Source organism: Poromitra crassiceps (assembly GCF_964638095.1).
Source record: "Poromitra crassiceps genome assembly, chromosome: 12".
Taxonomy (NCBI): Eukaryota; Metazoa; Chordata; class Actinopteri; order Beryciformes; family Melamphaidae; genus Poromitra; species Poromitra crassiceps.
Genome location: NC_139632.1, coordinates 2,552,362 through 2,575,642, shown reverse-complemented (window position 1 = coordinate 2,575,642; position 23,281 = coordinate 2,552,362). Strand labels below are relative to the sequence as shown.

The following is a 23,281-nucleotide window of genomic DNA, read 5'->3' as shown; positions in this document are numbered from 1 at the left end:
ACTACTGAGTGTTGAGTGTGTTACTGAATGCACTGAAATAAAAAGTATTCTTATTGTGTCACTGAACACACTGCTGTGCAAAAAAATCGGTATGGGAAATATCGATACAGTATCGATACTATATCGATACAGTACCGATATGGCATCGATACCGTATTGATACTATATCGATACTTACCGATACTATAATTATTACTATAATATATTATTATATGTCATTATTATTATATAATTCTTTTGTACTATCTATTCCCTCCCTCCTCCTATGTTTCCACCCTGCTCCTTCTCTTCCAACCCTCTAGCAAGCACCTGAGTTCGCCTGTAGCCCTGACTTTGGCCAGGGTCTGCTGAGCGATCTGAACGAGTCTCTCGCTGATGTCAGTGCAGTGGAAGACCTTCGCCTGGAGCTGGACCAGTCAGAGCTCAAGCAACGAGAGCTCTTAGATCGGGTGCGCGAGCTGGGGGAGGAGGCCGCCGAGCTTAGGGGTGTGGTGGTGGAGCTCCAGAGGCAGCTGGATGTGTCACTGGCTGCCCAGGAACAGCAACAGGCCTTGCAGAGAGCACTACAGGCCCTGGAGGGGAGAGAGGAGGTCCTGTCCAGAGAGCTGGAAGCACTCAAGGCTGGAGAGAGAGCCAGGGATGCTGAGCAATGCCTGCTCCAGGATAAACTGGCAGCTGCCGAGGGGAAGAACATCGAGCTCCTGGCCAAATTGGATGGTGTGCTGAATGAGAAGGGCCAACAGGCGGCTAGTTACTTTGATTCAGCGCAGAACATACACGAGCTGCTGGACAGATTGAAAGAGGCAGAGAAAGGGAAGATGGAGGCTGTTTCTGAGTTGGAGGAGAAGAAGAGGCAGGCAGAAAGGCTAGAGGAGGAGCTGAGATTCAAGGAGGCAGCAGCAAAAGAGGGAGAGAGGAAACTTGGAGCATTAGTAACATCTACTTCTGAGGAGAAAGACAAGTTGGAGGCAAGAGTGGAGGAACAATGCAATGCCCTTGACAAGCTGCAGGGGGCGCTGACACTGAGAGAGGAGGCCAGCAACCTGCAAAAGCAGCTTCACAGATTCCTAGAGGAAAAGGAGAAACATGTGGAAGAGGTGAAGAGGAGAGCACAAGATGATAAAGATGAGATTCAGAGGAACATCAGTGGCTTAAAGGAGTCTTTAGAGGTGGAGGTCACGACCCTGAGAGAGATGCTCAGGATTAAAGAGACAGAGCTCACTTCCACCTGCCAGACAATACAGCAGCTAGAAACCAAGAACCAAAACCTGACCACTAGTCTCTCTGAGATGGAGGCCAGCATCAAGGAACAGACCAAGAAGATGGAAGACTACAAGACACAATGCACCAACCTAATGGAGCTAAATGGGAAACTGCTGACCACAGTGAAGAGGAACGAGGAGTTGAAGAAGGAGATGGCAGACAACAGAACGGTGCTTGAGGCTGAACTGGAAGCTCTGAGGGCTTCTGAGAAACAACTCAGAGGCCAGCTGGATGACGGCAAGATGACGGCGGATGACAAGGAGAAGAGGTTGCGTGAAGTGAATCGCACCCTGGATGAGAGTCTGCAGCGAGACTCCATGGCCACAAAGCTCTCAGAGCCAACATCAGAGTGCCAAGAGCAGACAGAAGAGCAGGCCACTGTGAAAGCAGCTCTAAGCTGCATGCAGGCAGAGCTGAAGTCTATTCATGGTCAGATTGGACAGTTGGAGAGGAGCTTGGGAGCCTCACGCAAGAATGAAGCCATCCTTCAAGAGCAGCTCCGAGCCAAAGAGGCCCAGCTAGAGAGTAAGCAGAAAAGCTTTGTTGAGCTCCAGGCCAGGGTGAAAGCTCTGGAGGCCAGTGAGAAGGAGCTTCACATGGCCAAAGTCCAGGGAGAGGCAACCTGTGCGAGACAGGCAGAATTGATTGAAAAGGTTACCTCTGAGAAGCAGGCAGTGGAGAAATCTCAGTTGGAAAGAAGCGCCCTCCAAGCCAAGGAGAACAGAGAAGTGACTGCCCAACTGGCTATGGTTGAGGGTCAGCTGGAGGTGAACATGAAAGAAGTGTCCAGGCTCCAGGCAGAGGTCCTTGACCTCAGGGTGCAGCTGCAGAGGTCTGGGGAGGAAATGTTCAAATCCCACGCACAGCTGGAGGTGACCGTGGCCCAGAGAGATGAGCTCAGGACTTTGACTGAACAGCTTCAAACCCAAATAGAGCTGCTCAATCAGAGGCACATCACGGAGCTCATGGAGAGCAAGAAGAAAGAAGAGGCACTGATTGAAGAGCGTGACAGAGCAGCAACCGCCTGTGCCGAGTTGGCAACCTCCGAGGCTGCCACCCGAGAGGAGCGGGCCAACCTGAAGGTGAATCTTTATCTTATTGATTTCAACTGTATCGCCTAGCCTCAGTATACCCTGTTTGTTCTGTTCTCTCTCCCCCCTTCCTCCCCCCGTTCTCTCCCTTCTCACGCTCCCTTCTCCCCATTCTCTCCACCTCCCCTCTCTCCCTCCCTCCATCATCTGCCCCTCTCTCTCCCCCTTCTCTCTCCCTCTCTCTAATATAAGATTGTTCAATCCTGTTTAGATCGTGCTTATCTACACTTAGCTAGACATATTCTCTGTAAAGTCCTCCGAGACATGCTTGTGAATTAGGGCTATACAAATAAACTTGACTTGACTTGACTTGAAGGCCGAAAATGAGAAGCTGGGCCTGGAAAACAGTGAAAGACATGAAAGTCTGCACCGGGCCAACACAGAGATGGCCGAGTTGGGCATGACCATCTGCAAGCTAACTGCAGAAAACAAGGAGGCCAGAGAGCGCTGGACTGGGGATGCTGCCAGGTAGGGATGAAACAATAACCGGCTTAATGATGAACCGTGATGTCATTCATTACCGTTAAAAGATTGATTAAAATCGTGATTACAGCACTTTGAAAAACACGGTAAGTAAATACTGTCCATCATCAACCAAAGTTAGCAACAGGCTAGTTTATTCCCATTGTTAAAGGGATACACCAACATTTTGAGAATTTAGGCCATTTTGTCATATTGCCGATATTAAAACTAGGCATGCCGACGACTAGTCGGTTAACCCTTGTGTCATGTTTTAATATACTTAAGTTAACATTGTTTCCCACGAAGGAGGAAAAACATCACCAGTTTGGCAACAAGTTGTATGCAAATTAATATGCAAATTGACCATTTAACCGACATACTTAACTGATCAAAGATGTTCTCAAACGGTTAACGATTAACCGTCGACATCCCTAGTCCTGAGTTTTCTATGTAAAACTTGGTTAAATGATTTCAGTGAGTTTTATCAGTACGTTTTGAACATTTTCAGAACATTCTAACAACAATAATACTGATCATTTTGGTAGTGATGTGACATTTCCATACCGTTTCATCTCTACCGTCAGGATTGAAGAGCTGCAGAGGCACGTCACCAGAGAGGTGGATCGACTGGAAGCCTGCATGGCAGCACTGCGCCTGGAGAACGCCAGCCTGAGAGAGGAGCTGACGCAGATGGAGACGCTTCCAGAGACTTTACTGGAGCTCCAGGAGAAACTGGAGAAATCCAAGAGCCAAGTGATGAACCTCAAGGACTCCAGCCGAGAGGAGATGGAGGGTATCAAGTTCCAAATGAGCTCAGAGAGCATGAATCATCAGATCCAGATCAAGGTGAGTTGAGCCAGTCTGTTCTTGCATTGAGCTCAAGATCATCCTTTTTCTTCATAGAGTACCACGGGGATGACGTCTTTTTGTACGCCAACTCAGCTCGTCATGCTCGTTCTGGTTCCCAAGTCTAAAAGTCAATGGGGATTGTACGTGGATTTCGGTTAAATGCCTGAAGTAATGTCTGTGGTTTATGAAATAGCAAACGTTGTGTTCAGCAGGATAATCTTAACAAATGAGGACCACTTTTATGACTTTTGAAGCATTTTCTGAAAATCGCCTTTTAGAAAAAGCGCATTTATGCTTCAAAAATCCTAAAATGTATCCTCATTTGTTTACCTTTGTTTATGTTGATTATCTTGCTGAACACAAACTTCGCTTTTCACTTTCATAAACTTTTGTTAAAGACGAGCTGAACCCCAAAAATATTTTTTAATTTTAATTTTAGTTAACACATTCACTGCCAGACGTTTTTTTTTTTACTGTAGTTAGCTTCTGCCAGAGGGGTTTTTTGAGGATTCTGGCTCATCTTTCAAGACCCGAGGATTCTTTTCTGCTAAGATTTTGTGAACACACAATATCTCAAAAGAACTAATAGAATGTGTGCTTTCTCTGTCTAAAAGAGTTAGTTTGTAGAGTTAGTAGTTATGTAAGCATTAGCAGTTGAATACAGCATGGTTTCAGCGTCAGAAAAATTATTCAGAGATAAACGGCTTTTTGTGAAATTCGATAGAACAGTCACTTTAACCATTCATTTTTGGCTCTCTCTCTCTCTCTCTCCCTCCCCCTCTCGCTCTCTCTCTCTCTCTCTCTCCCTCCCTCTCGCTCTCCCTCCCTCTCTCTCTCTCTCTCTCTCTCTCTCTCTCTCCCTCCCTCTCGCTCTCCCTCCCTCTCTCTCTCTCTCCCAGAGACGCACTAGGTTTAATCCTAGTGAGAGGGGGAGAGGGAGAGAGAGAGAGAGAGAGAGAGAGAGAGAGGGAGGGAGGGAGGGAGAGAGAGAGAGCGAGAGAGAGAGAGAGAGAGAGAGAGAGAGAGCGGGAGAGAGCGAGAGGGAGAGTTGCTTCCAACTCCTCCCTCCGTGGGCGTTCTTCTTGGCTGCAGCGGCCGTCACAAGCTTGTCACCAGTCTCACTGCTTTGCTGCTGTCCTGTGCCTGTCTGTGCGGCCGCTGTTTGAGGAAGTCTGGATGGACTCGCTCGCTTCTTGGAGTTTTGGTTGAGAGAAGCTTTTGCGATTCTGGTCATATTTATGCTGCGTGTTTCAAAGTGTGTTCCACCTGTAATCTATTATGCAAATTTGCAATCCCGCATCGCCAGCAATCAGCGCGAAAACGAAAGCGTTTTCCCCCATCCATTTTCATGAGAATGGCTGCTTTTTGCTTGCCTTCCTCTAGTCAGGAGGGCACTGTCGCCACTTAGTGGCTCGGTGGAATGGGTTGTAAACGTTCGGTGGCTCCAATAATTATATAAGAGATGTAAAAGGGTTAGATGCACATCCCACGGTCAAAAAAAAAAAAATCATTTTTTTGACGTATTAATACGTCATTGGCAGTCAACCGTTGGATTATTTTTGACGTATTAATACGTCAATGGCAGTGAACGTGTTAAAATACCTGGGTATTCAGTGCACCTATTTAATAATGTGTGCAAGGAAAATCACAAAAATCTAATTTCTTTAGTTTTCACACTTTTTCACATCAAAAGTTCATTTTTCAGGATTTCATTCATAACTGTAATCTACAGTATGGTGACGTAACGAAGAACTATCAAATTTCTACCCCATTTCAACCAATCATATCACGACATGGCAGCTGTCAATCAATCTTCATTTCGAGGAGAAAATTCTGTAACCTGGCAGACTTTCTAGCCCATAAACTAATACCTTGGCCAATAAGTATGTAGCATACAAAATAAAGCAAACGGTAATGTCTTCATTTGATGTAGAATGCATAGGACATATAACTGGTTTGTTAAACTCGCATTCCAGGAATATTGTATTTACCGCGGCTCTTTACCGTGGCTGGTCGACGCTCCAAGCCGGCAGGCAGCACTCTTGCCTCGACATGTCCACACCGCTCCACACGGAAGCAGCCAGCTGCCTGGTTCTTCCAGAGCCCACTCGGGGTAGCGCCAGAACACGCTCGATTTTGGGGCGGAACACGCCAGGATTGGCCAACGCCAACTCCAGTGCCCAGAACTGTCGAATCAAATCATCGACACGCTATGGCCCGCCTCTCAACCCTCTTTCATCTCAGGCAATATCTGTTTTCAGTCTGATAAGTCACCGACCCTCACGCCACTTTGGTTCATGTGGTCTTTAACCACCGACCTTATTTCAAGCATTTCACCTAAATTCTCATACAAAAATTCCATTGACTTTTCGACGAAGGAACCGTGTCATTATGTCATTATGTCCAACTGTCATTATGTCATTATGTCAACCGTGTCATTATGTCCAACTCAGTTCACTTGTTCTTTCTTCTGTTTCTCTGCCCTGTCAGAGTGTGAACGTACAGCTGGTTAAGTTGAAGGCCCAGCTGCAGAGAGAGGTAGAGAATGTGTCTCGTCTGGAGGGCAAAGCGTCTGAACTAGAGGTCTGTGTCCTACCAGCTTCACATCATCCATGCTTACATAGTGGTGGAACCTCTTCTCACATCTCTAGAGAACTACCAGCTTCACATCATCCATGCTTACATAGTGGTGGAACCTCTTCTCACATCTCTAGAGAACTACCAGCTTCACATCATCCATGCTTACATAGTGGTGGAACCTCTTCTCACATCTCTAGAGAACTACCAGCTTCACATCATCCATGCTTACATAGTGGTGGAACCTCTTCTCACATCTCTAGAGAACTACCAGCTTCACATCATCCATGCTTACATAGTGGTGGAACCTCTTCTCACATCTCTAGAGAACTACCAGCTTCACATCATCCATGCTTACATAGTGGTGGAACCTCTTCTCACATCTCTAGAGAACTACCAGCTTCACATCATCCATGCTTACATAGTGGTGGAACCTCTTCTCACATCTCTAGAGAACTACCAGCTTCACATCATCCATGCTTACATAGTGGTGGAAACTCTTCTCACATCTCTAGAGAACTACCAGCTTCACATCATCCATGCTTACATAGTGGTGGAACCTCTTCTCACATCTCTAGAGAACTACCAGCTTCACATCATCCATGCTTACATAGTGGTGGAACCTCTTCTCACATCTCTAGAGAACTACCAGCTTCACATCATCCATGCTTACATAGTGGTGGAACCTCTTCTCACATCTCTAGAGAACTACCAGCTTCACATCATCCATGCTTACATAGTGGTGGAACCTCTTCTCACATCTCTAGAGAACTACCAGCTTCACATCATCCATGCTTACATAGTGGTGGAACCTCTTCTCACATCTCTAGAGAACTACCAGCTTCACATCATCCATGCTTACATAGTGGTGGAACCTCTTCTCACATCTCTAGAGAACTACCAGCTTCACATCATCCATGCTTACATAGTGGTGGAACCTCTTCTCACATCTCTAGAGAACTACCAGCTTCACATCATCCATGCTTACATAGTGGTGGAACCTCTTCTCACATCTCTAGAGAACTACCAGCTTCACATCATCCATGCTTACATAGTGGTGGAACCTCTTCTACCAGCTTCACATCATCCATGCTTACATAGTGGTGGAACCTCTTCTCACATCTCTAGAGTGTCCTACCAGCTTCACATCATCCATGCTTACATAGTGGTGGAACCTCTTCTCACATCTCTAGAGAATGAACACCTTGGCAGAGAAATGGTAGTAAAGAAGATATACTGCCTTTGGGGGGAATCTCTATCTGATGGATTCTTCACTTTTTCAGGTCTAAAGAAAATACTCTATGATTAAAGAAGGACTATAGTATAGATAGACATTGAGTCAATAGTGCAAGATCCTATGCATACCTTGTGACAGTCTCAAAACCCCAGTCTTTCATTAGTACATTTGGAGAACAAAATAATTGACTTGAGGATGTGGAAAAGGAAGCAAGACTGTAGTGGGATAGTGGGGAAGTGATAGCATGATGATTATCACTCATTATTTTTCATATGATATCATTTGAACCTTTTTTATTACTAGAACACTTCCCTGTTATTTGCTAAAGGTCGACAAATGAATTGGCAGTTCAATTCCAAAACCACTGGTGCACTGTAGAAGTCCATTCACTGAAGTATTTATATTAATTAATTTAACACAGGCTGCGACACACAAACTGAGAACGACTGATGCTAAATGATTGAAATGATGATGTATTCTCAAATCAGATTCTTGTCTATGTTCTGCTCATGTTTGATGAAGGTTGTGAATGAGCAGCACTCACAGCTGATTGCTGAGAAAGACCTTCACATCACAAAGTCAGAAACGACCATTCGCCAGAGTGACGAGGAGATTCAGCAACTGAGAGACTCGGTCAGCAGGTGCGGTCACGCCAACTGCCCACCTCTGTGCATTTCATCCTGTTCTTAAAGACGCAGGCTGTTTGATTTTCATTTTCCTTGCACCTCCTTCCTCCAGCAGTGAGGGGGCGCTCTCAGCTTTGCAGAAGGTCCACGAGGAAGTGAAGCAGAAGCTCAACAAAGCAGAGGCTGACAAACACAGCCATCACCTGACAATGTCGGCAGAGATCGACGACCTCAGCAGAACCAAAAGCAACCTTGAAGAGCGCCTCATCGAACTCATAAAGTACAACCTGGACCTGTCTCTCATCACAACCTCAGCACAACCTCATCACAACCTCATCTCGTCACAACCTCAGCACGGGGGAAATATGGGCAGTTGAAGTCGTAGAACATACATTTAGATTGAAGTCATTCAAACTCATTCTTTTAGCCAATCCACAGATTTCATGTTAACAAACTATAGTTTGGCAAGTGGGTTATGACATCGAATTTGTGCATAAAAAGTCCTTTTCAATATTTAATTTACCTCAGTCAGGAATACAGCAGCACATACATGTTTCGGCCCTACGGCCTTCCTCAGTGTGGTCGAATTTGTGCATGACACAAGTTTCCAGCAGTTGTTTACAGATTATTTCACTCGCATGAAATTATTATTTGATCCTTGCCAATTCTGTAAGTTTGCCCACTTACAAAGAAATGAACGGTCTATAATTTGAATGGTGGGTGTCTTTTAACTCATTCCCCGCCACAGGTTCAAAGGAGAAGTCGCCAGCCACCACCAGGGGTTCTGATCATTTTCACTCATTTCCAAGACCCACAGAATATTTTCTTCTAGGACTACGTAAACAATGAATATCCCAAAAGAAAGAGGAGAGCCTCTACTTTCATAGGGGGGAAAAGTTTGATTCTACCTTCATCCGTTCTTTAGTTATTGACACTTGAATGTAGGTAGTGTTCACTGAAACGTCCGTCTCTCCACAGAAAGTTGAGAAAAAGGCATTTTTGTAAATGAAGTCATCTTCACGGGTCCTGAACCGAATAAATGCCTTTGATGGTGGATAGTGGCCGGTGTTACACTCAACTATGATCCCCATATGATTTGGTTTCCCCTTCCGGTCAAACACCCCCATGGGCACAACTTTTTCGTTCGTTTTGCAAGAGGGGGGGGGGGGGGGGGGGGGGGCGACTGGTTCTCTGTGTATGGAGGTCAGGAGCAATCTACCGGCTGAAATTTACACGGTGTCAAGAGTTTAGGAACTGGATCACTAATTCCCGAGGACAAGTGAGTTGTGGACGTGTTGTCAGTGCCTAGCTGCAGCGTGGTGAAAAGAAAATCCTTCACGTCTGGGTGACAGGCGGCTGTAATGGAGTCAGAGCCCGTGTCGATAAAAGCTTGGACCAGCGTTTGAGCCGTCCCATGGAGCTGTACAGACCTTGGAGATGGTTGCATTTCTCTGCTTCCTGCTTTTGTTAGACAATCGTGGTTGATGGTCGTGTCATCAGTGATATCATCAGTCTGAGGCTCACGAGAGAGACTGAGGGAGAAAGAGGAGAGGGAGAAAGAGAGAGGGAGAGAGATACTGAGGGAGAGGGAGAAAGAGAGAGGGAGAGAGAGGAGAGGGAGAAAGAGAGAGGGAGAGAGAGACTGAGGGAGAGAGAGGAGAGGGAGAAAGAGAGGGAGAGAGACTGAGGGAGAGAGGAGAGGGAGAAAGAGAGGAGAGGGAGAGAGAGGAGAGGGAGAACGAGAGAGGGAGAAAGGGAGAGAGAGGAGAGGGAGAGAGACTGAGGAGGAAAGGGAGAGAGAGGAGGGGGCAGAGACTGACTGAGGGAGAGAGAGGAGGGGGCAGAGACTGAGGGAGAGAGAGGAGAGGGAGAACGAGAGAGGGAGAGAGAGGAGAGGGAGAGAGACTGAGGAGGAAAGGGAGAGAGAGGAGAGGGCAGAGACTGAGGGGTGAGTGCGAGCTGCAGGACGGCCGAGGCTTCAGTCTCATGTCAATACCTGTCAAGACTGTGCCGAATGACACCCATGGCCAAAACCATGTCCTAGTGCAGATTGATTTAACCTTTCTTTTATCTCCATGATTAACCCCCCCCCCCCCCATTTCCCCCTTTTCCCTTCCAGTACCCCCTGTAGTATCTCCACGTACCCCTAGGGTACGCGTATCCCAGTTTGGGAACCACTGTCCTAGTGTGTGTCTGTTCTTGTGCACTCTGACAGAGACAAGGATGCTCTGTGGCAGAAGTCTGACGCACTGGAGTTTGAACAGAAGCTGCGGGCGGAGGAGCGCTGGTGGTTGGTGGATAAGGAGGCCACTCACTGCCTGGGCTGCCAGGGCCAGTTCACCTGGTGGCTGCGCAGACACCACTGCAGGTCAGTTTACCTGGTGGCCGCGCAGACACCACTGCAGGTCAGTTTACCTGGTGGCCGCGCAGACACCACTGCAGGTCAGTTTACCTGGTGGCCGCGCAGACACCACTGCAGGTCAGTTCACCTGGTGGCCGCGCAGACACCACTGCAGGTCAGTTCACCTGGTGGCTGCGCAGACACCACTGCAGGTCAGTTTACCTGGTGGTGGCTGCACAGACACCACTGCAGGTCAGTTTACCTGGTGGCTGCAGGTGGGCACTTGTGTCACATGTGCACCTGCACACTCTTTTCCACTTGAACCACAGAATCATATGACAGCAACACATCAGAGATATCATCATGTCACAACATTTGAAGCTTTAAAGCTGTCCCAAATACATTTTACTCGCACATGTAGTGCTATTTATCCATCTAATCCATCTAGCGCCAAAAAAATACATTTGAAGAACTCAACAGCAAATGTCTCTTTCCAGAAATCATGACCCGGTTACTCAAGATAATCCACAGACTGAGCAGTTTCATGTAGGAACTGCTTTCTTTCGACCGAACTACACCTGCAAGCTGCTAGCTAGTTCCTACATGAAACTGCAGCTAGCAGCAGTTAGAGCACCAGCTAGCAGGAGTAGTTTGGTCAAAAGAAAATAGTTCGTAGATGGAACTGCTCACAACAAAGTCTGTGGATTATCTGGTTATCTAAAGAGTCATTAGTGTTGAGTTTCTTCAAATGTATTTTTTTTTGCGCTTTGAGCTGTAGGGCCGATATCTCCAAAACTAACACAACATTATCTCTAGATCAGTGCTTCTCAACTGGTCGCCTCACGACCCACATATTTCCTTAGTCATTAAGTCGCGACCGAAACAAGCGAGCATGACATGTTGGTAACAGCATGACATGTTGGTAACAGCATGACATGTTGGTAACAATGGATGCGTTTAGGTCTTCTAGTTTCATACGGTACAGGATCGTCACTCTGGCTTTAAAAATGAGCCCACTACAGCCTCTTGAAAGACAGTCGAATTTGTAGAAATGTATTTATTTGTCAGAGATAAGCCTCTTGAGATGCAGCATCTCGTTTAGTCATGTCGGCCGCGGACGCCAGCCGGACTTTTTTCTCTCATGCACACATCTGCAAGCCACTCAAAACAACCCCGTGAGCCACTTTTGGGTTGTGACCCACCAGTTGAGAAACACCGATCTAGATGGATAAAAAGCACTACAGGCGAGAGGAGAAATATGTATTTAGGATTTTAGGGTGAGTTGTCCCTTGTAATCTAGTTGACAGCTGCACATTTTCTTGTTTCAGGCTTTGTGGTCACATCTTCTGCTACTACTGCAGTAACAACTATGTGATGACCAAGCACAGTGGGAAGAAGGAGCGCTGCTGTAGGGAGTGTTACAGCCAGCACAGCGCCGTGGTGGAGAGGTTCACAGAGGCCGAGCTGAGCCCCTCACACTCCCAGCCTCCTCCAGCCGGAGCTGGGCCTATGTCCCCTCCTGGACCAGCCCCTTATAAAGCCACTCCCAGGGTCACAGGTGAGAGCCAGCCCCTTATAAAGCCACTCCCAGGGTCACAGGTGAGAGCCAGCCCCTTAGGCTAGGTTCACACCGGGCACCCAAGCCTTGCCTACGCCTTGCCTTTACCCACGCTTTTAAATAGGCGTCCGTTTTAGTCAACGAGGCTGTGTACACCGTGCGCCTGAGCATGAACCCTGCGTGTACCCACGCCTTGCCTGTGCCTTGCCGATTTTATCGTTTAGGCGTGAGTTCTATTTTCAAGCCGACTAGGCGCTTGCAGGCAGGCTTCTTCTGTAGGAAGAAGGAAAAACGTGACAATATCCATGGGAAATGGCAAAGTCAACTGAATTTCAAAATAAAATGGAGTTACTACAACAGTGTTGAGCAGAGAGAGAGAGAGAGAGAGAGAGAGAGAGAGATTGACGGGTGGCTATCACATGGGGCTTTCTCCCTGTCGGCAAACAAATCTTCAGGAGAGAGAATAGCCACCGAAGAAGCAAGATGGACAATGTTGTTGTGCCAGCACATATTCTTGCAAGATTACCTCTCTAAAAAGTCTGACTATAGTCAGACCTGGTTATACATATCCAGCATCAATAGAACATTAAATATATCAGATTTATTTTACCTACCCATGATAATTCGGGACCACACGTGAAAAAATACAGTCGGGAGAGAGGAGAGGCGCTTGTGACTCGGCTCCAGGTTCAGCGTGCAAAGGGTGTGATCGCAAAAGCGTGTGATCGGTTCACGCCCAGCTCAAGGTCTGCCGGCGTAGGCGTGGGTTGAGGCAAGGCAAGGCGTAGGTGCCCATGTGAACGTAGCGTTATAAAGCCGCTCCCAGGGTCACAGGTGAGAGACATGCTGGGATGAAAGACACATTCAGACTGTCACAGCCACACATTCACATTTGTACATTCACAGCCACCCATACTCACACCTACATTGACGACTGCACTCTTGGAAAACCAGCAGTGCAGCTAGTTCACGTTTACTGTAATGGACATTTGATTCCACTTTTCAAATCCCGAGTCCCAAGCTTACAACCTCCCCTCATCTGAACCACCTCTTCCTCCCTTCCCTCTCCTCCCTCTCTGTCCCCTGTCCCTCCCACACGCTCCTTCCCTCCCCTCTGTTTTCCAGATGTCCCTGACTAGATATGTTATTTCTATCTGTTGCCTGTTGCTCATTTCTATGTATTTTCTCTCCTGTGGACTCTGATTGTCAGCGTCTTTGGGTCATTGAAAAGCGCTATATAAAATAAAATGTATTATTATTACCGTAAATTCCGGACTATAAGCCGCACCTTTTTTCCCGTTTTTTTGGCTTTTTTGGCCCCTGCGGCTTATATAACGGTGCGGCTTATCTATGGATTTTTTCAAAAAAAAAAAAAAAAAAAAAAAAAAAAACTCTCTTTTTTAGCACTCTTTCTAACTATAAATCCACTTCTGTTTTAATTTCCTCTCTTGCCCTCTTTTCACCACACTGTATGACACTGTGTGCACTGTAAAAAACAACACAGGTGGTGTTGTGTTATGTTGTTTTGTTGAAATGTTAATAAATGGGAGCTTCCTCAAACAGCCATCTCTTTCCCGACAATCCCCTCTGTGCATGAACCCTTACATATGGTAATTAAACATTAAAACACAATAAAAATAAATAAAAAAAAAACCCATTAAAACACCCGCGGCTTATAGTCCGGTGCGGCTTATAGTCCGGAATTTACGGTACTTAACATATATTTATTTACATGAACATATTTGAGATGATCACTTGAAGTCCTTTCTATACAGTCCTTTCGGTCTCAGTTTCAGACCCCAGCAGCCGATCTGACGATGGGGTTTTTGACATCATCACAGAGGAAGAAGTGAACGGCGTGTACGACAGCGATACCATGTCCCAGACCACAGGAGGCTCCCTGGAAGGAGAAGCAGACACACGGCCCCCAGGCGCGCTGGATATGTGAGTATCAATCATAGGCTATTTGTTGTTACTGTGGCCATTGTAGAAGTCTGTACTCCATTACATTACGTTACATTACGTTACATTACATCATTTAGCAGACGCTTTTATCCAAAGCGACTTCCAATAACACATTTTTGTCAACAATAGAGAAATCAACTATGCAACACAATCTATGACAGCTACAACTTCTGAAGGAATAGAGTGGTTGTTGGAGAAAATATAAGTTCCATGCCATTTCCTATTTAATAAGCTTTAGAGAGAGATAGCGATGTTAGTCCCAGTGACATCACGTCACGTTTTTATTGTGGCCATTATCATGGGGACCGAACGCAACACACAACTTTGTACTACTTTGTATATTTGTAGATTTGTTTGTATGGGAGGACTGAAACCATGCACTCTTTGAACTCTACTACGCTCTCATACTTTGTACTACAAACTCCATTCAGACTTTATATGGGTCACCATGTATATATAATATATATATATAGTAATATATATAGTAATAGTACTTTATTAATCCTATTCTGATTTTTCATACCTTTTGTACTTTTTGAGAAGTCGCAGTTTATGTTTTATGTTTTTCAACCTTCATAATGGAGCCTATGGAGCCAGCCTACAGTGCGTGATGATGTCACAATTCACTCTATCAGACTTTAGAGGCTGCACCTTTTGCTAAACTAGGGATCTCGCACGCTACGCGCGCTCGATTCCTAGGCTCGCCCGCTGCTTGGCCTCGCCCATCCTGCAGCTCGGCTGCTGTGTGGCCAATGAGACCAGCATCACTGATGATGTCAGATTTATGACATCACTGATGATGTCACAGTGTGATTTATGACATCACTGGGATTTATGACATCACTGACCCATTTATATACTGATGATGATGATGCTGATGATGATGATGATTCACACATGTTAAAACTATTCACATAACTTTAACACTACATACATATATTATACATCAAACCCTTCAGTCTTCTTCTGCTCTCACTCAAAATGTAACAATATAAGCAATTGATTGATTGATTTTATTATGGATATAAAAGACAGCAAAATCCAAGTGATAAACATGTCAAAGTGGGAACACTTATTTCCAACATGGTCCCTGGTCTTAAAACAGGACATACAGTAACACATAACATCAAATAAACAATACAGATCAATCAAGAATAAAAAGAAACGAGAGATACAAGCAAAAAAAACGTCAGGATCCAATTGAACAAAAGGCTCAGCAGCACTACTCTAGCTTCCTCAGCAGGGATTTCTTACAGAAGGTTCTTAGAACCGCTCAGAGAATTCGCAGACTTCATTTCGTTAGGGATCTTTTTCATCTGTTTCACCATAAAGCAAAACCTCTGTTATTATCTCTGCTGCACCGTCTGCACGCACATGTGCAGCTTCTTCTAAACCAGGGGTGGCCAAACTACGGCCCGCGGGCCAACTGCGGCCCGCTGCCCGCTTTTAAGTGGCCCGCCATGAATTTAGAAGAAAAAATATGTTAAAAAAATATGTAAAAAATGGTCAAAAAAAATTGCCGCGAAAACTGCCGCGCTTAATATTGTTTGGCCCGCGACTCCTTATATTTTTCTGTATGCGGCCCACAACCAAAAAAGTTTGGCCACCCCTGTTCTAAACAGTCAGATGTGAGTTTCGCTTTTGCGTGCGTGTGTGTGTGTGTGTGTGTGTGTGTGTGTGTGTGTGTGTGTGTGCGTGCGTGTGTGTGCCTGTGTGTGCCTGTGTGTGTGTGTGTGCCTGTGTGTGTGTGTCCGTTCGCTCCCATGTTGGACTTAACACTACGTTTTGACCGCATCTTCTCACCATTTCTGTTTCCATGGGCCATCATCAGTTAAACATGTAAGTCCAGATCATACAGTGACGGCTAGTTTGAGTGAAGTAACGTTGAAGGTTACGTTACGTTCTCTGCTGGTATCAAAGTTCATATAGCCTACAGTAGCCTATGTGAGTTCCGCCACAGAAATGACGCACAGAATGCATTGTCGGTTAATCAGTTAATTACATTTTTAATTGGTGAAGGTCTTAATGGCAATTAATCGACTAACGGTTAATTATTAACATCCCTATACAGAACTATTTGATTTGTGAAAGACAGTTTTCCTAAAACACAGCTATCATCCTGGCATTTACAGTATTCAGCCGAAATACAAATACATACACCACAAATTCACACACAGGAGATGTTGTGTCTTGTGACTGAATTTGCAGAGGCACAGGAGATGCCACCCCTGATGACCCTGAAGAGCATGTCCCCACTGTTCAGGACTCCGAGATTAACCTCCTCAAATCAGGAGAAGTCACGTGAGTGTTTATCTGCTACATTCACCTGATTGATAAGACACTTCAAGTCTCTTGGTCTTACATCTGCCATTTTACAGCATCTTAGATGAATTTGCTCTCGTTACAGGGTGGCTGTCCCTCTCAGCATTGAGGATATTTCTCAGTTTGGTGACGGTTGGAGGGAAATCTTCGTCAGATCTGGCTGCTGCAGCCTGATATGTGTCTCTGTGGGCCACTGTGGGCCCACCATCGGCTGGATGTTCTCCTCCCAGCCCAAGAGCATCTCCTTCAGCGTGCTTTACCGGGAAAGCCCTGACCTCCCAGTGGAACAGTCAAAGGTAGCCCCGCCCACTCAGTGTGTTTGTGTCATAGACGGTAAAAGAGAAATGGACAGGATATGAGCTCTCCACAGTGAGGCCAAAGCATCTGTGAGCGCCGCCCTGGCGGTCGGTCCCAGTATACATCATAAGTCCCGCCTCCGCCAGGTTAGTGGATGGGAAACGGGCCAAACTAAACAATCAAAGTAGACATCGGATATTTTTTTCCCAAAGGTGGTTTCTATCATTTTAGGTAGTTCTTATCATGCTAATGAATGTTCAAGTGCAAATGTTTCTGATCAGTTTGTTTTTAAGTAGTTATTTGATTATTTAAAAAGGGATGATTGACAGCTGTGGCAGCCAGTCTCAAGTCTCACTAGCAGGTTCCCTCATCACAGCCTTGCGTATGTGTGTTCGGGAAAAGCAAGTTGCATAATGTTAGGACCAGACGGTGGAGCTAGTTTCTGCTATAATTTGATGTGTGATGGGACCGCAATAAAAAGGAGAGGGTTTGGAGAAAAGTGTGGCGAGGAAGTAACGTTAGGGCGTTATTGGTTACACCTGCTTTACTTCCTGCTTTACCACCAAAGCGGTTGCTGTGAAAAGGGCCTATTGTGTTGTGTCCTCAGGTCCTGATTCCTCTGACCCGCTGTCACTCCCATAAAGAGAGGATCCAGGGTCAGCTGAAAGTCAGACACCCCGGCCTCTACACACTCATCTTCGACAACTCCTTCTCACGGTAACTCCCAACATACTCTTTTCCTTCTTCTTCTCCTTCTCACGGTAACTCCCAACCAGAGCATGTGAGCGGAGTGGAGCGGTGAGAATTACCGCTCCTCGCTCATGGAGCGGCCCTTTCCACCCGCTCCATCGCTCACGGCCGCTCCGCTCCAGACCGCTCCCCGCTCCATACAGATTTCACCCGCTCCCACTCACCGCTCCAAAAAATTAAAAAGATAAAAAGGCCAGGGCGTTTTAATTTGCGTTAGAGAGATATTGCGTTAACGAACTTGGGAATGGCGTTCGTGAGGTCACAGTGACCTTGAACATTGACCACCAAAATCGAATCAGTTCATCCTTGAGTCCAAGTCGACGGTTTGAGGCAAATCTGAGAAATTATGTCATTGGCGTTCCTCAGATATCGCGTTAACGAACATCGGATGGACGTACGTATGGACGGACAACCCGAATCCATAATGCCTCCCGCCGGAGGCATAAAAAGTTGCAAATCTTTAGGTGTGTGAAATATCCAGCATTATATAAGAATTAAAATCTTCTACCACTGACAATACACCAACATTCAGTTAGAAAAAGGATGTAAACAGTGGTCTAGTCGTAAATACAGAGGTGGGTAAACTATTCAAGGTGAGTAGTTTCCCCTCATTGATTGATACAGTTGATCTGAAAATAGGTGAGTAAACTCTGCCTCATTTCAAAGAGGTGGGTACCCACCCTCCACTATGCCCCTGGTACCCACCCTCCACTATGCCCCTGGTACCCACCCTCCACTATGCCCCTGGTACCCACCCTCCACTATGCCCCTGGTACCCACCCTCCACTATGCCCCTGGTACCCACCCTCCACTATGCCCCTGGTACCCACCCTCCACTATGCCCCTGGTACCCACCCTCCACTATGCCCCTGGTACCCACCCTCCACTATGCCCCTGGTACCCACCCTCCACTATGCCCCTGGTACCCACCCTCCACTATGCCCCTGAATACAATGACAATAACAATGCAAAGCTGCTGCACTCGGTCCCAAATCTCTAACCCCCCCTCTCTGAAAGTCAAACAGCTAAGATGATGCTCTCTGACATTGGCTTTATGATTAACACACCCAATCAGCTGGATAATGTTTACTCTTAATAACTCTGTTAACTCCGTGTGTGAGTGTTGGCTGCTAGCTGACCAAACATACTTGAGGTGGTGGACGGGCTGCCCAGAGTATTGACAGATGAAGTGCGAGTAGCTTGTCGTGTTGTTCTGTTTCGTTTGTATTTGATTGATTTGAAGTGTTTAGACAGATTCCTCGTGTTTCCACCCTAACTAGTGAACGATTTGTTGCACTTGTGACAACAAGCATTGTCAGCATCGACTCTACTAGTGAAGTTCAGTATGACCACACTTTTGATCATTCTGGGCAAAGATATTTGATAACCCTGCAGCCGGAGGCAGAGTTCGCTATCTTCGGTTGCTCGGAGTCCTCTCTGAACTTTCCTACAGCTGTGCAACAATCTCTGACACAGGGGGGACAACTGTTGCCAAAAGCCTCATTCAGAAGGAATGGAAGTCCTCCTCTTCACCTTCTTTTCAGGCGTGGCTAATGGACATAATCTCTGTTATACAGACGGAAAGACTCAGGTTCCTGTGAGCCAACTCACTTAGAAGATTCTCGACTATCTGGGACACATTTTTGGCCTGCTTTGACGGAGTAAAGACTGGTGTTCGGGGCGACGGGTGACTCGCCCGGGTCATTTCTCGTGGCCCCCTTGCGTGGGATCCCATGATGCACAATATCTTTTGTAAGCATATAAACACCTTATGGGCTGGTAGCAGGACGTTGTAATGTTGAATGTTGATGATGTATGTATGTTTCTTTCTTTCTTTCTTTCTTTCTTTCTTTCTTTCTTTCTTTCTTTCTTTCTTTCTTTCTTTCTTTCTTTCTTTCTCTTCTTTTCTTTTCCTGTGTCTGAGCCTGTTCGTTTGTCCTGTACGTATGTTGTTCTAAAAAATTGAAAATAAAATATTGGGGAAACTTTTGATCGCTTCGTTCTGTCTGCCATTTCTCTTTCTTTTCACTGCGACTCATCTGAGCTTCCCTGTGTTATTTGCGCCTGCCTGCCTGCCTGCCTTCAGTGTGTGTGTGTGTGTGTGTGTGTGTGTGTGTCTGTGTGCTGTGCCCTGCACTGCCCAGCACAGCACCGCCCCTTTCCTCTTCACAGACAGGCTCCTCGCAGTTGTGTGTGTCTCGTCTGATGGAGAGAAAGCAAGGAGAGGTGATCTATTTTCTCGTTCAGAAATAGTGAAAACATATAATATCATAGGCATGTCTTATGGAGTCGGTGAGATAAAAGGTGCGAGATAACGTTTACGTAGCAATTAAATACGAAATCTATTTTCTCAGTACCGATAAGATAACCGTTAATTAATGTTAGGGCTTATTGATACTCCGGTATTTACAAATTTAGCCCCGGGGGCCCATTTGATAGCGGGTTTGGGTACCCATCCCTATGCGTATTGACCATGAGAAGCAGGTCATTCTCGGTTTCAAATCCATACCGTGTTTACCTACCTAGCTAGATTGCCATCCTTTCATCAGCATCATCTCTTCAAACAGGTTCATCTCCAAGAAAGTGCTCTACCACCTGACAATTGAGAAGCCCATCATCTACGATGGAAGTGACTTTCCATGAAGCTGGACTGAAAGTGTGGCTGCAGTGACTTAAGGCTGACAGTAGAGGGCTAAAGGGAGACTCCAGAGATAAGAGCTCAATGTCATTTTTTAATATAAATTATTGCTCTTTAAAGGGACAGTTTTAATTTTTGGAACCTATTTTGCTACTTACCAATGATGATTTTTTTCAGCACAATCCATGCTGTTTCTCATACTAGCTCCAGATGGTTAGCCACAAACCAATACAAGGTCAATGGGGTCACGCTCCTGTTTGTGCAAACTGACTAAGGCTCACTGATTTTTCATCCACAGCACACACACATTTAATATATTTATTTATGTTCACATTTTACAAGAAAAATTCTTGAACACAAATAGTGGTAGATGCACATACAAGCTCAGAATCTCATTGCCATGTCTGATCTGTCTATGGATACAGGAAGCAGCGTCTCCTCCATATGTGGCGGCTGCCTATTATCACAGATATTGAGCAGAATTTTGCTAATGCTTTAGCTTTTGGCTTTGAAATTCCTGCCATCTGCAAACCCCTTACAACTAGTCTGTGGACGTTGCCAAGGCTTCCAAATATAAACACAAGTAGTTTGCACTTGTACCCGAGTTGTTCAATCTCATTTTTGAGAGGTTGGTATTTTAAAACCTTAGCAAGGAATGTCTCCTCCAGACTATAGTCAAACGTACAGCCTACTTCAAAGATGGTGACTTCTCTGCTTTCTTCGTCAACAACAACAACATCTGGTGTATTATGGAGAGATATATGTGTCTTTATTCTGTGACTGAAAGTTTACATCCTGTAACCAAAGACTGTATCTGTGAGAAAATAAATCCACTTTGTAATCAAAAAATAGATCTGTAAGCAAAAACATTTTTAGATTTTTCATTAATGTGAATTAAAAAAAGTTGCATGCAAACACAAACATTTTGTTCTCAACTCCAAAACATTTGTTTGCGAAACCATTACCATTGCTTACAAAGCTCAATTTTTCTTTTGCGAAACGAAAAGTTTTGTTTGCAAAACCTGAGTTTTGCTAAACTTTTTCTGTTACAATAAGGGCGGGACCTACAGCAGAAAGAAGTAACGCACGTCCCTATTGGCCAGTGTCGATCGGAGTGATAGCTTGGCAACATCCAATCCAGTACGAGACAAGGCGGAGGGCGGGCACTTGAATGGAAGTATTTCCTGAAGGAATCTCCATGCAATTTCAGCGCCAGTTATAACCACAGATTGAAGAGAGAAGCCGTGAGTATGTTCACACCAAGTGCATGTAACCTGACCAAACATAAAAACAACATAAAAACATTGGTGTGAACATACTCACGGCTTCTCTCTTCAATCTGTGGTTATAACTGGGGCTGAAATGGCATGGAGATTCCTTCAGGAAATACTTCCCGCCCTCCGCCTTGTCTCTTACTGGATTGGATGTTGCCAAGCTATCACTCCGATCGACACTGGCCAATAGGGACGTGCGTTACTTCTTTCTGCTGTAGGTCCCGCCCTTATTGTAACAGAAAAAGTTTTGCAAAACTCAGGTTTTGCAAACAAAACTTTTCATTTCGCAAAAGAAAAGTTGAGCTTTGTAAGCAAACGTAATGGTTTCGCAAACAAATGGTCTGGAGTTGAGAACAAAATGTTTGTGTTTGCATGCAACTTTTTTTTAATTCACATTAATGAAAAATCTAAAAACATTTTTTTAATTTAATTTTTTAATTTTTCTTTGATTGGATTGATGATAGTTTTGTTTTCAAATCTATGTTTTTGCTTACGGATCTATTTTTTGATTACAAAGTGGATTTATTTTCTCACAGATACACTCTTTGGTTACAGGATGTAAACTTTCAGTCACAGAATAAAGACACATATATCTCTCCATAGTGTATTGGCTGTCAGATTTGAAAAGATCTCAGTTTCGTTATTGCATAGTATGAACATGTCAGATGAAACCCTTGTCACCTTGTATTGGTTTGTGGCTAACTATCTGGAGCTAGTATGAGGAACAGCATGGATTGTGCTGAGAAAGGAATCTTCCAATCAACATCACCATTTTTATGTTTACTTCTGTTGATTTTTTAAGTCTTATTTGAGAAGGATCTTTTCTGTATTATTGAACACTAAGGTATTATGTTTTGGGGTGTTTTAATGTTTTACTGTTGCCTATGTGAATTGTTAAGGAGATAAGAGAGACGTTAGACAGAGAAACTGGGATAAAAAGGTTTCTACAAGCGTTGCAGTTTCTGTATAAACAAACATCAAGTAATGTACCTTTGAGTATTATTATTCTTTTCCCTTCTCCATTTGATCAATCAATTTGGATGTTTTTAAAAAATTGTGAAATGTTTTATTATTTTGTTATCACCTCTTATTTGCCTGAATATGCTGTTATGACTGAGCACCTCTTTCTTTGATCCCCATATATTTTCGACACTACGCAATCTGCTTTCAACAGCTTTTACAGGTTCTTAAGTGCTGTGTACATTTTCTAATCACATGGGAAAAGGAAAAGCTTAAAGAATGCAGATGTGGGCAAAATGATCCAAAACTGTAAGCAACACAGATAATTAGCCAGAGACTGCAGCAGCCTGAGGACAGACAACCAAGCTTACATACTTTGTGCTACTCTCAGGAGTAGGCTCCATCAAATTGTCTGATAATTGTCTCCACTGGGAGCTGTGTTGGCACTCAAAGCCTTGTCTTATTTTCTGTATTATTATTATTTAGTAGTATTTTTTTCATTTTAATCTCTGTTATAATTTTAGCCATACATTTCAGATACCCAAGCTTTTATTGTACTGTACTCTCAAATGTGTTTGAATAATTTTTGCTGTTTTTCTTCTTCTCTCTCAAAGCAATAAGAAAAAATCATCTTGGTCACACTTTTTTTTGCGCACTTGTTTCCTGTTTCCTTGGTTTACGTAAAGTGTGCCCAGATATTATATACAGTCTATGGCCCAGACTAGACAATCAGGTCGTAAAGTGTGCCCAGACTAGACAATCAGAGGTCGTAAAGTGTGGCCAGACTAGACAATCAGAGGTCGTAAAGTGTACCCAGACTAGACAATCAGAGGTCGTAAAGTGTGCCCAGACTAGACAATCAGAGGTCGTAAAGTGTGCCCAGACTAGACAATCAGAGGTCGTAAAGTGTGCCCAGACTAGACAATCAGAGTTGTAAAGTGTGCCCAGACTAGACAATCAGAGGTCGTAAAGTGTGCCCAGACTAGACAATCAGAGGTCGTAAAGTGTGCCCAGACTAGACAATCAGAGGTCGTAAAGTGTACCCAGACTAGACAATCAGAGGTCGTAAAG

At 44.8% G+C, this 23,281-nt stretch overlaps 1 protein-coding gene across 2 annotated transcripts in view; it reads left to right on the top strand.

The window, feature by feature from the left end:
- The window catches only part of fyco1a (FYVE and coiled-coil domain autophagy adaptor 1a), a 42,545-nt gene extending 21,357 nt beyond the window's left edge, over window positions 1–21,188 (top strand). The window contains exons 8-20 of one of the 2 annotated variants that reach the window (XM_083647845.1): window positions 303–2,345; window positions 2,671–2,822; window positions 3,401–3,662; window positions 6,156–6,248; window positions 8,002–8,120; window positions 8,218–8,385; window positions 10,321–10,473; window positions 11,775–12,004; window positions 13,795–13,948; window positions 16,178–16,270; window positions 16,377–16,587; window positions 17,196–17,305; window positions 19,906–21,188. In XM_083647845.1, the coding sequence (XP_083503971.1) occupies window positions 303–2,345; window positions 2,671–2,822; window positions 3,401–3,662; window positions 6,156–6,248; window positions 8,002–8,120; window positions 8,218–8,385; window positions 10,321–10,473; window positions 11,775–12,004; window positions 13,795–13,948; window positions 16,178–16,270; window positions 16,377–16,587; window positions 17,196–17,305; window positions 19,906–19,981 (3,864 nt within the window). In that variant the 3' untranslated portion in view covers window positions 19,982–21,188. The remainder of the gene's footprint in view (window positions 1–302; window positions 2,346–2,670; window positions 2,823–3,400; window positions 3,663–6,155; window positions 6,249–8,001; window positions 8,121–8,217; window positions 8,386–10,320; window positions 10,474–11,774; window positions 12,005–13,794; window positions 13,949–16,177; window positions 16,271–16,376; window positions 16,588–17,195; window positions 17,306–19,905) is intronic. The other variant, XM_083647846.1, reaches the window with a different exon arrangement.
- The last annotated feature ends 2,093 nt before the right edge of the window (window positions 21,189–23,281 follow it).